At 41.7% G+C, this 12569-nt stretch overlaps 1 protein-coding gene across 28 annotated transcripts in view; it reads right to left on the reverse strand.

Moving 5' to 3' along the window:
• The window catches only part of LTBP1 (latent transforming growth factor beta binding protein 1), a 458228-nt gene that overhangs the window by 266372 nt on the left and 179287 nt on the right, over nucleotides 1-12569 (reverse strand). For 17 of the 28 annotated variants that reach the window (XM_069583578.1, XM_069583577.1, XM_069583571.1 and 14 more), the window contains one exon: nucleotides 7566-7733. The exons of 4 other annotated variants lie outside the window; for them this stretch is intronic. In XM_069583578.1, coding sequence (XP_069439679.1) covers nucleotides 7566-7733 — 168 coding nt within the window. Of the gene's footprint in view, nucleotides 1-7565; nucleotides 7938-12569 lie in introns of those variants that run through there. 7 more of the 28 variants (XM_069583599.1, XM_069583596.1, XM_069583598.1 and 4 more) reach the window with 3 other exon arrangements.

Here is a 12569-nt window from a genome sequence, read left to right on the forward strand (position 1 = left end):
TCTCTTAATGTCATGGCTGCAGTCACCATCTGCAGTGATTTTGGAGCCCCCCAAAAATAAAGTCTCTCACTGTTTCCATTGTTTCCCCATCAATTTGCCATGAAGTGATTGGACTGGATGCCATTTTCTTCGTTTTCTGAATGTTGAGTTTTAAGCCAGCTTTTTCACTCTCCTCTTTCACTGTCATCAAGAGGCTCTTTAGTTCTTCTTCACTTTCTGCCATGAGGGTGGGGTCACCTGCATATCTGTTACTGATATTTCTCCCAGCAATCTTGATTCCAGCCTGTGCTTCATCCAGCCCTGCATTTCTCATGATGTACTCCACATATAAGTTAAATAAACAGGGTGACAATATACAGCCTTGATTTACTCCTTTCCCAATTTGGAACCAGTCTGTTATTCCATGTCCAGTTCTAACTGTTGCTTCTTGACCTGCATACAGATTTCTCAGGAGGCAGGTAAGGTATATTCCCATCTGGTATTCCCATCTCTTGAATTTTCCACAGTTTGTTGTGATCCACACAGTCAAAGGCTTTGGCATAGTCAATAGAGCAGAAGTAGATGGTTTTCTGGAATTCTCTTGCTTTTTTGATGATCCAGCGGATGTTGGCAATTTGATATCTGGTTCCTCTGCCTTTCCTAAATCCAGCTTGAACTGGAAGTTCTGGAAAATGTGGAAGTTCTTGGTTCACATACTGTTGAAACCTGGCTTGGAGAATTTTGAGCATTACTTTGCTAGAGTGTGAGATGAGTGCAATTGTGTGGTAGTTTGAGCATTCTTTGGCATTGCCTTTCTTTGGGATTGGAATGAAAACTGACCTTTTCCAGTCCTGTGGCCACTGCTGAGTTTTCCAAATTTGCTGGCATATTAAGTGCAGCATTTTAACTGCATCATCTTTTAGGATTTGCAATACCCTCTTGGAGAGTACACTCACTAGTTTGTAGTTTTTTAAATTTAGGTTGAATATATGTGACATAAAATTTACTATCTTCACCATTTCTAAGTGTACAGTTCAGTAGTGGTTAAGTATATTCATATAATCTCTTGATTGTTACCTTCAAACAGAAACTTGGTACTCATGAAATAATTCCTTATTTCCCCGTTTTCACCAACGCCAGCAACAACTACTACTACTCTCTCTAAGAATCTGATTATTCTAAGCATTTCATAAGTGGAATCATGATATTTGTCTTCTCATGATTAGCTCATTTCACTCAGCATAATGTCCTAAGGTTCATACGTTGTACTGCAACATATTTTTAATGTAGCAGGAGAGCAAGGACTTCGCCTGTCTTGTTCATTGCTATATTCCTAAGGCCTAAACCAGTCTCTGGCACACAGTAGGTAGGTGTTCAATAAGTATATATGAGATAAATTAATGTCACCAGTGCAAAGCCTTTTATGGATGCTTCACAGCTTAAATAAAGGAAATGCTCTGTATTATGTTATTTGCTCAGTATTAGAAGATAGTATGACAAATATATTTCAGAGTAGTTGGACAAGTTCATAACCACTCTAAATTGTCCAAATGAAAGCAACCATTTTCTTAGTATTATATTGGCTCATCTTTCAAAAACATAAAGTCTGTATAATGCATTAAAGAGGAAATATATGTGCCAGTTCAAAGAGTGACATGTTGCTTTCCCCTGGTTTCTATGCTGGATGACTGTCAAGGGATATGAACAACGACAAGAAGGTGAAGGACTGAGTATCTGAACTAAGCTGCTCCCCCAAAAGTCTCAATGCTTCTCCATCCTGAGCAGTGATGCTGGTTTATTTAATGCCTCATTAAGAGCAAATTTCCTTCCATCCTTATTAGGAGAACCTACATAATGAGTGTATCATCGTGGAGGCTTCCTTTCCACCCCACAACACTATAGTGTTGAGATGGCTTCGTGCCATACATGGGGAGATCTCCAGTGTAGGGCAGCAAACCAACCTCAAAACAGGTGAAAGTGGCTAGAGGCTGTTGTCATTATTATGGGCTGTTCAGAGCTTAGATAATTAGACCACTAGTTTCCTGCGTAAAAAACTGAGAAACTTGCCCTCTCTCTCCTTCAAAATGATAACCTTTTCAGAGAACTCTCTTAGTTCTGAAAGACTAAAATCCAAATGCTTAAGCTTGAAATTCAAGGTGCTCCATGGCCTTGCTCCAGTCTACCTTGCCAGCCCTGTCATCTAGTATATTACCACCTTTTGAGTTTATACGTAACTCTTCTCAATTTCCATATACCACCTGTGACCTCTTGTTTCCAGGTCTCAGTCTAAAGGGTTCATTCTTCCTTCCCATCCATCCTTATTTGGGGATGTATCACCGTGTCAAGCTGCATCATCCCATCAGTCTATCATCAGACAACAAGCATTTACCCAGCTCCTCCTAGAAGCCAACAGGTTTAGCAGCTAAGGAGACCATGAAAAACTAAACAGAAAAGTCACATGCCATCCCTTCTCTCTCAAAGTATTCTTCCTCAGCTAGAAGTGGCATCTCCTCCTCTGGGGTCCTGCTATGCATTTTCTACCTTAAACGGGGGTTATTTACACACATTCCTCATCACCGCCTCAAAGCATAAGCTTTTAGAGGGCAGCTTTATGATTTTTTTTTTTTTTTGTTCTGGAAATTCTAGCACAGTGTTGTCTACCTGATTCCTTAACATAGGAGGCACCACAGGAGGATAAGAGGCTTTTAGACTCTGGAATAGGAAAACCTGACTTAAAGACATCTTTTACCAAACCACTAAAGCCTTGGAACTCATATCTACAAAATATGGATGTTTACCTCTCTCAGGGGAAACAGGAACCAAACGAAATAACATGGAATCATAGTTCTTATTAGGTTAGCCAAAAAGTTCATTTGGGTTTGTCCACTAACCCGAACAAACTTTTTGGCCAACCCATACATTATCAAATACTTTTTGTCAGTATTCAATTGATGCTAACAGAACATGAGTCCCTCATGTTCTCCTTAGAGAAAACAGCATCACAGAAACCACATGTGCTAGTTTAGCAATCATGATTGCCTTTCACACTCTCTCTGCAAGTAAGTTATGCCAGACAACAGTATTATTTTATTTGAAATATTCTGGTTGTGACAACATAGAATTTCTATATTCTTCTCATTAGAAGAACTTATAACTATAAACAACAACTTAAAAGTCCCAGGAGGTCATCTTCATTACATCCCCATGAAATGCAAAGAATCCATTAAAACAAACAACAGTTAACCTGCTGGCCCACCAACTCGGGATATGCTTTCATCTTGGAAAAAAGGCAAAGGCACTTTCTATTCCAAAGCTGCTTTTTGAGATAGTGTGCAGGGCTATGTGGTTTCTGAGAGCTTCCGCCATGGCACACCAGGCCCAGGGCCAGATGGTGAAAAAGGTGACGGCGCAGTCCATCGATGTCATCTTCAGACTCTTGCAAATAGATCCCAGATTCAGGCGTAGCTTTGCGAGCAAGTGAACAAGCATATAGAGGGCTGTATCATTGGTTTTGATGAGCATATGAACTCGCATTAGATGATAAAGAAGAGATTCATTCTAAAACTCAAGAAAACTGGGTCAGATCATGCTAAAAGGAGAGAAACATTACTCTGCACTGCAGTGTCTCCAACTAGGAATGATCAGTGGAGTGGCAGATCACTTGACAATACGGTGTGTTTTTTAGGGATCCTTCGTTAGACATGTTCTAAAACATGTATTCATATTTTAGCTCACTCTCATGTTATCACCCTCTGGAGGAGGGCATGGCAACCCACTGCAGTGTTCTTGCCTGGAGAATCCCCATGGAGAGAGGAGCCTGGTGGGCTATAGTCCATAGGGTCACAAAGAGTCAAACAGCACTCTCTGCGACTCAGCAGCAACAGCATGTTATTACCAGATGACAAAAAATGCTGAGGGATTGTTTTTATCAAAAAAAAAAAAGAGAGAGAGAGAGAGAGAGAGCGAGGTAAAGGCAGGAAAGTGCAAGGAAGTGTGCCTCCAAAAAAGAGTCATATTTAGAGTTTGCTTCACAGAGGATTCCACTTAATGCAAATATTCTGTTATATCATGTCAACATCACATTCACAAAATAGAGTTTATCCTAGAATCTCAGAGTATTTCTTGTGGACATCATCTTCATTCAGGCTTCACTTTGAGAGTCAAATTAAGTAGAAGTTATAGTTATTTCTCCCACTGAATTACCAGGAAAAGAGACTATATGCTTAATGGTCACGAGAAAAGCACCTGCCTCTCATATCTGAGCAGCCCAGACTGCCGGTCACCACAGACCAGAAAGACAACACAGAAGCAGCACCAAAAACAAAAGAAGGAGGGGACTGCCCTGGCGGTCAAATGGTTAAGACTCTGCGCTTCTGTTGCAGGGGGTGTGGGTTTGATCCCTGGTGGGGAACTAAGATTCCACAGGTCATAGGGTGCATTCCCCCCTCAACAAAAAGAAGGAACCAATGTCACCCCTGTGCCTGCTATAACCCTCAACCTACCCACTATCGCCTGCATTGTGTGGACAAGTGACCTGGACCAGGAAAGGACCGAGAGCCAGATGAGCACGACCAAAGGACACGAAGAAGCCAGTGTTCAAATCCAGGGCTCTTAAATACTGGTTGCTTATTCTCTGTTGTAACATCCAGCCTTCTCAGAAAACCTAACTCCCTCGGATTCTTCCTTTACTTTATCCCTCCTACAGTCAGACGCCAGGGAGATAAAGCAGACACGAGGAGGCCTGGGCTCTAGCCCCAGCTGGCTGACTTGCGTACTGAAGGGAGACTCACTGAAGCCAATGTGCCTCAGTTTCCTTGTCCAAAACTATGGTGACACTAACGTCTGTTCTACCTGGACGTCACCATGGAAATGTTAAAACTTGTTTCTGCTATTCTGACCATCAAAATGGATTACTTAATTAAGGTACCTTAATTACAAAATCTATATTGTTTTCCCTATATATATATATATTTTTTTGACTCTTTGGGGGCAGGAGTCAGCAAATGCTGGCACTAGAGTCAAATTCAGCCCACTGAAGGCTTGTACAAGGCAGCCACGCCCATTCCCATACCTACCATCTACGGCTGTTGTCACCAGACCACATAGGACAGAGTGTGACACACACCGTGCAGGCTGCAAAGTCTAAATATTTATTCTCTGGCCCCTTCAAAGTTTGCCATCCCCACACTGCAGTAGCCTTAAACATCAGAGGCCAAAAAGTAGCTGACAAATTACATTTTGAATTTTCCTCAAACCACTATTTTCCATGTAACACATCTTATTTGTCCAATGATTTAACACACTATGTGTATATAGATATAGATATATATAGTACATATATAGAGTGAGGAAAACCAATTAGAAAACCACTTTCTACAATAAAATCATCTTGAACAAGTAAATCTCAAGAAGATATCTTAGATGCCTAAAAATGAATGTCTGAAATTCTCTATTTCTAGCAAATCATAATCTCTAAATTCTACAAAATTACCATCTTGAACAAAATAATTTTTAAAACTTGTCCATCAAATCACCCTGTACTGGAATTAAAGTAGAGAAGAGAAACAGCTCAGGGTATAAATGAAACATTTCCCATGATTTCCGACATGAAACTCTTCATTACTCTGCCCCCTCCCTTTTATTATTCCTTCTTAAAATCAAACTACTTTGTCAATCGTTTTGTGGCAGAGTTGAGTTTTGGTTCTGAGATTTTTCAGTAAACAGCTGTGCTCCGTTTTGTATTTTGAACAGGCTGTGTGTATCCTGTTCCTACACATCTGCTTAAATGCCAGAGAGGAAAGCGTGCAGCGTGTTTTAACAAGTAGACTTCCTCTGCTTCTCAAAGCCTTCAAATATTTAGTTTCGAAGTGAATACACCATAAGCCAAAAAATTACCACCCACCCAATTACTCTGTCATTTCTACTGTAAAGGTTTATGAAAAGAGACAAAAGGAAGGGAAGCAGACATTATCGATGATGGACAAGGAAGAAAAGCAATGAGAATAAGGAAGGCAATCAAGGAAAGTAAAAATGGAAAAAGCCATCTAGCTCATAATAACCTAACTGGGAATTTCTTTTCCCCACCCTTGTCTATAGCCCTCCAAAAAAGCCAAAAAAACAGCTTTGCTTATTACTGATAAAGAAGAAGTCCTAAGGTTTTAAAGATGGACTGAATTTTAGACGCCACTAAATATAAACCATTTATTTTATGGGCGAGAGAAACTAAGGTCCAGAAATATTAACTGTCACATCCCATGGATTAGCTAGTGAGCAGCAGCCCCAGGATTAAAATCCAATTTTCCCGATCACCAGTTTAAACACACTTCCCATTAGACTCCGTTCTCTGCCCTGCTAAAGCATAATATGCCATTTGGCACCCAGCAGCTAAATTCTTCTTAAAAATATGTCCGAAGTAGCCCTATCATCACCAGGAAATTAACAATACCCCTTTAAATAGTATCTATGGGCACATGTTTTTTCCAAGTATAGACTATCAAGAACAGTGCTTCAACCTCCAAAGAAACCCAAGTCACAATAAAGCAGCAGGATAATCAAAGAGCTAATGAGGACTTAAACTGCCTCCTAGTATTTTGTCTTGATGGAAATCAGTTTGAAATAGACACCCCCCCTCACCCCCTAGACACATGCTCCCAAGACTAAACAGCAATATTCCATAAAAAGACCAGATCTAGCCAGTGTTATTATCTGTCTGACATTTGGGTTATTCTTGTGAGTAACTCATAAAGTAACGTGGGTGTCTGTGATTATTTGAGTACACATGGCAAACCATAATTGGTCAAAAAATAATAAAAGACATTTTTCCGTGACAAAAATACCGTATTGAATGACAACATGGCAGTGTGACAGCATTCAGTGGACCGCAATACTTTCTCCATTTACAAAGTAGTAAAAAGAAACAAGAATGTAAAAGGAAAAGGCTTTTTGCAATAACTACCATAGTTCATATTTAGATTATGAAAGATTAAAAGATTTTAAGCGCTGAAAGTAATCCAGGAGCATATCTTCCCCCAAATCCATGTCATACATCAAACTTATAATTTTGCCTTTTGATACACAGCAGAAACGTGGCAAAAGATGCAAGTCTGTGTCCCTTTCTACAACTGAAACACACATATTTGACAATTTTAAGAAATTTTTTAGAACCTGGCTATTTATAAAAGTTTCATCACCACCATCCAAATTTCCTCACATGAGTCAAATCTAACATAAATTCGACTTATCACTGAGCAGATAAAATTTGAAATGGATCAATGCAAGCTGTACATTGAGGTCTTAACTTAAAGCCTCTTTCCTCCTGTCCCCTGATACCTCCCCATTACCACAGGCTGTGTCCATGATAAGTAACCAAGGGTAATACTCTCCTTGCCATCTCTCTCAGAAACCAAAAACCAAGTTAAAAATGATTCCGAAAGTAATTTAAAAGATCTCATGAAGGCAGCATATTCGTACTGGTAGACAGAAACTCATTCAAGCAGAGAGCAGTGTGAATGGAGGGGGTGTCTAAATGCTACGATCTCATCAAACTCTAGTCGGTCAGGACAGTTAGGGACCGTGGAGGAACTCACCCACTCGGAAGTTCGTGGCTGTCAGGGTGTCGGCAGCGTGACCATTCTCACTAATGAGAGTGGTGGTGTTCCCCTTCTCACAGCTGTTCTGACAGCTGCCCTTGGTGCAGGTCACTTTACAGATGCTCGGAGTAAAGACCACCTTGATGCGGCCAGTGTGGTTACTCACTAGGAGTGGAGGCAGAGAGAAAAAGAACAACAAACACATCAGCTTAGTATCCATGAACTTGCCTTGGAAGGTTTAAAAAAAAAAGGAAAAAGAGAAAGGAAAGGAGGGAGAAGGGGAAAGAGAGAGCCCACAACCCGACAGGTTTAAGGAAAGAGGGAAGCCTTCAGTGCTCGCTGCTCTGTATCCAGTGGTGTCTCTGAAACAGGAGTAGGAAGCTTAGCAAACAGAACTCTGGGATGCACTCCAAAACCACATTTGAAGTCGAGTCACTGGAGTGGGATTACTAACCACAATGCTGCACTTTATTCACGGGCAGACAAAGAGCAGTACGGAGGGCACGACAGATGAAAGAGCCAGCCCTGACAGGCAGATGTAACGCACAGAGGTTGGCCGTGCACCTAGTGCTGAATAAACTCCTGTGTCCTCGACTTGCATACTTTCCCTGTTCCTCCACTTATTAAGTCACTATTTGCAGCCCGACCCCTGGAAATGTTTTAGGCATGCGGCATGTCTGAAAACATCTGTCTCAAATCTCCTGGCACTCCCAGCTGAAGTGATCAAATCCTGTGACGCAGCTGCAGGAGCCCAGTGCTTTTTCACAACTCTGGGGTACTCTTTCTCCATAGAAAATTTTTCAGCCTATATTTTGTTTTACTGTGAACAAGGTCCATCTGAAAAAAAAAGGAGGCCAAGTCCCTGGGGCTAAAAGGTTGGCCTCCGTTAAAATGCCATCCCACAGCTCTCACTGTGGCTCTTCACACACCACCTAAAGCAGGTATTTCTTTCACTCATACAGCCCTGTTAAAAAAAAAAAAAAAAAAAAAAAACACCAGGTGCTACCACCTGTTATAAGGCAGGGGCAGCACAACATCATAGAATTGGCACTCATCTTCAAGTCAGATTCTACGTGGTAGTCCTGGCTCTACCATCCTGTGATCTTGGACCTGTCATCTCACCCTTTCTCCAAAATTTGAGAGAACTAGAACTAATATTTTCCAGCCAGTTTTAACTTGCCCTGTTTATCAGGGGTCAGCAAGCTATGGCCCTGGGATCAAATCTGGCCCACTGTCTGTTTTTGTAAATAAAGTTTTATTGGAACACAGCCACTCATGCATTTCTGTATTTACAGCTGCTTATGTGTGGTAACAACAGAGCTGCACAGAGAAGAGATGACTTCATCCAGAACTGCCACTTGCAGCCAAGCCCCAGTTTAAACTCTGGCAAAGCACAATACAGAAACCCTATTTGGATATCCACATTTGTGAAATGTCCCCAGCCAGGTTCTTTCACTTCCCAGGGGCCTAGGCAGAAAACAAAGATGGTAGCAGCAGCTCAAGAAAGTGGAAGAGAGGTTATTCTTCTCTGAAGCTTTAAGGCTGGTTGGAAGCAGTGCTCTTCCCGGTGTCACTGTGTTACTGCTGTCGCCATAGGAAAAGCCTGCCTTTGGATCAGGCTATCTCCTGCTATTCCCTGCCCAACTGAAGAGATTCTTCCCCTTTTACAGAAGCCTCCATAGGCCCTCAACAAAACGTGGTCAATTCTGAGCTTGGAAACAAAAACATTAAACCAAAGGAGCCATCAGAATTTCAAGGTTGGAATGGGGCTTCAGATATATTCTGACTTCTTTTATTTGAACATCTGTAGGAACAGGGAGCTCATTACCCACTAAGATGGCACATTCTAGTCATGAGCTGTTTCTCACAAATGCTATTCTTAAGCCGAAGTTATATGCTCACAGTCAGCTATACTCATTAATTCCAGTTCACCTCCCCTCACGATCTAATGCCTCTTCCACATGGCAGCCCTTCAACTCGTCAAAGATATTACATCAGAAGCCAAGAAGGCTGACGTTACAAGGGATCTGAGAAGATCCGCTTGGGTTGGCCCTCTCACTGAAACGAAAACGATTCTTCTGGAGCAGAAATACCCTCAATTCTTTTCAAACGTTTTAAGACTGTTTCTCATTCACCAGTGGTTCTAACACAGAAGATCAGGATACATACTCTGGGGTGGGGAGGTATCTTAGTGGCCTACCAGGTCTTCCAGCCCCTTCTAAGAAGGCACCCAGAAACTTTTTCTACAAATAGCTACACAGTGAATATTTTAGAGTCGCAGGCCTACAGGACTCTGCTGCAACCATTCAACTCTGCTGCGGTAGCAGGAAAGCAGACTGCGAAAAACTGTTTGTCAATGAATGAGTGTGGCTATGTTCCAATAAAACTTTATTTAAAGAAACAGTTTTCAAACCAGTGCTTTATGTGCTTTCAGGACATTTAAAATTTGGGGTGGACTATGAAAGTGAAAGTGTGTTAGTCGCTCAGTCGTGTCGACTCTGCGATCCTATGGACTGTAGCCCACCAGGCTCCTCTGTCCATTCAATTCTCCAGGCAAGAATGTGTGTTGCCATGCCCTTCTTCAGGGGATGGTCCCAACTCAGGGATCGAACCCTGGTCTCCCGCGCTGCAGGATTCTTTACCATCTGAGCCACCTCATACATTTTAAAAACTACAATGGAATGCTGATTCTAAAACAGACAAAACTTACCTAGTTTGATTTTTTTTTTTTTTACAGTAGAAGGAAAAAAAAAAATCAGCTTAAGTTGTCAGACCACGCTTACAAATATCTTGAGAATACTTTGTCTAAGTGTGTGAAGCCCAGGGGGAAAAAAAGAGACAACATCGTCCCACTTCAAAAGAATATAAACTTCTATTTTTTCTGGCTCCTAGTACAATAATGAAGATGAAAATGGTGTGCCAAATATTTTGTCTTCTCTGGCATTAACTCGTAGTACCAGCAGCTGCCATGCAGATGCCCATAGCATTACCTAAATTATGCTCACTTAGGTGAACTCAGACATCCAAAGAAAGCAAGCCCTTCATCATTATTCCCATTTTACCTTCCAGCTACAGTAGTCACTTTATAGGCACTTGAGATTCTCTAGGCCTATTGTTTTTAGTATGTTTCTTCGCCAAAAAAATCGTTTTGGCCTAGAATTATCTGTATTTTCAAAAGACAGAGACAGTTTCACATGACTTAATTCTGAGTTTTTAACACTCACAACTTCTTGGAAGCAGAAGATATATATTTCCCCCCTTTGTTTCATAAGTATTCTGCTATAAGTAATCTAATTCTAAAACAGACATTTGTATTCTCAGTGGATCCTGTGTCTACAGAAAACATTTATAATATTTCTTCACTATAATTAGTTTTAGTCATCCACATCAATCTCAAAATCAATACTGAAAAACTCAACTGTTTGACATTTTGTCATCCAGAGCTCTCTGAGGATCTCTGTAGACATTAAATGCATTAGAAAATAGTCTTACCTATGTTCACTCCTTTCAAATCATTTCCACTTCTTTAAAATTATTTCATCATATCTAGGGTATTATGTGAAGAGTAAGTTTCAGAGTACACACAACTATGATACAGTACTGAGTTTGAAATTCTTGGCATGTGATGAGCTGAATTTACTCATCTCTCAAGAGTTCAGTGGGAATTCATTTGGTCTTTAAGAGGCATCTCCCTCAAATGCCTTGAATAACTTAACAACCAAGGGTCCTGTGAAAGACAAAGTGAAAGTCGCTCCGCTGTGTCCGACTCTTTGCGACCCCAAGGACTATAAGTCCATGGGATTCTGCAGGCCAGAATACTGGAGTGGGTAGCCTTTCCCTTCTCCAGGGGATCTTCCCAGCCCAGGGATAGAACCCAGGTCTCCCGCACTGCAGGAAGATTCTTTACCAGCTGAGCCACAAGGGAATAAAGTAGGTAACCCACTAAATGTGGAACAAAGTGACTCAAAGGATGACTAAACCACCCCACAGAGACCAGGGGCTCACAGGTCTCTCTGGTCCACCACTGGGTTTACGAGTGATGAAAAGTGAAGCCCACGGTTCAGATCAGTGGAAAACGACCATCCCTAGCTGCACCCATTGGCTGACTGAAGTAGTTCAAATCTCTGAAGCCGAAGTCAGCCCAGTCAGAAAGTTAATAGGGCAAACTGCTGGCACAGCTTTCATGCCTAGTCCCTCTGGCAAAAACATGTAATTTGTAGATCCTCGTAGGTAAATCAGCCCCAGAAATCTTTACCAGGCGCTTTGGGTTTTAGAGTCCTTGGCTAGAAACAGATTGCCCAAAGCAACATAGAACCTCCACTGAGCCTCCGAGTCAGTTAATCAAGACACTCGAGAGTCAACATCCCGTTCACAGATCTTGCCAGACCCTGTGTGCATTCACACCAACAAGAAGAGGTGCTGGCACACGGGTTAAAGCAAACCACAGACATTCAGACTGAAAGACAAATGGGGTGGAAGCAAGGCCGATACCCTCCCCAGCACAAAAACCTTTCATTTCTGCTTCCCAATCCCAGCAACAGAGCAAAACTTAAAAATGCCAACACTGTCCTCGACAAACGGACTTCAGTCTAGAAAAAAGCACAGCTGCCATCTTTCAGTCATTAAACTAGGATGTGACCAAAAGCAAAGGCAGCCAAAGAAATAAATATAACAAGTTCAAGACTCACATCAGAGGTCATGAACAAGTGTGTCTCCTCGCATCCAACCAGAATGCTGTGACTCAGCCCTCACCCAACGTCAACAAGAGGGGCCATCCAGCACCAGCAACATCCTCGGAAGGAGAAGCATCGTCTCCATGGGGACAAGGCACCATCCTGCCTGGGGGTCGGGGGCCTATTTAAAGAGACTGAGGAGCCGATTCAATACCCAGGTCATGCGGAAAAGAAATGAAGTGAAAAGCTCATTCTCCAGCTTTGCAACCCACTGCCTGCCCCCAGGCCAAGGATTCTTTGAAGGACAAATCATAAACACATTAAATAA

This window comes from Ovis canadensis, chromosome 3, assembly GCF_042477335.2.
Source record: "Ovis canadensis isolate MfBH-ARS-UI-01 breed Bighorn chromosome 3, ARS-UI_OviCan_v2, whole genome shotgun sequence".
NCBI lineage: Eukaryota > Metazoa > Chordata > Mammalia > Artiodactyla > Bovidae > Ovis > Ovis canadensis.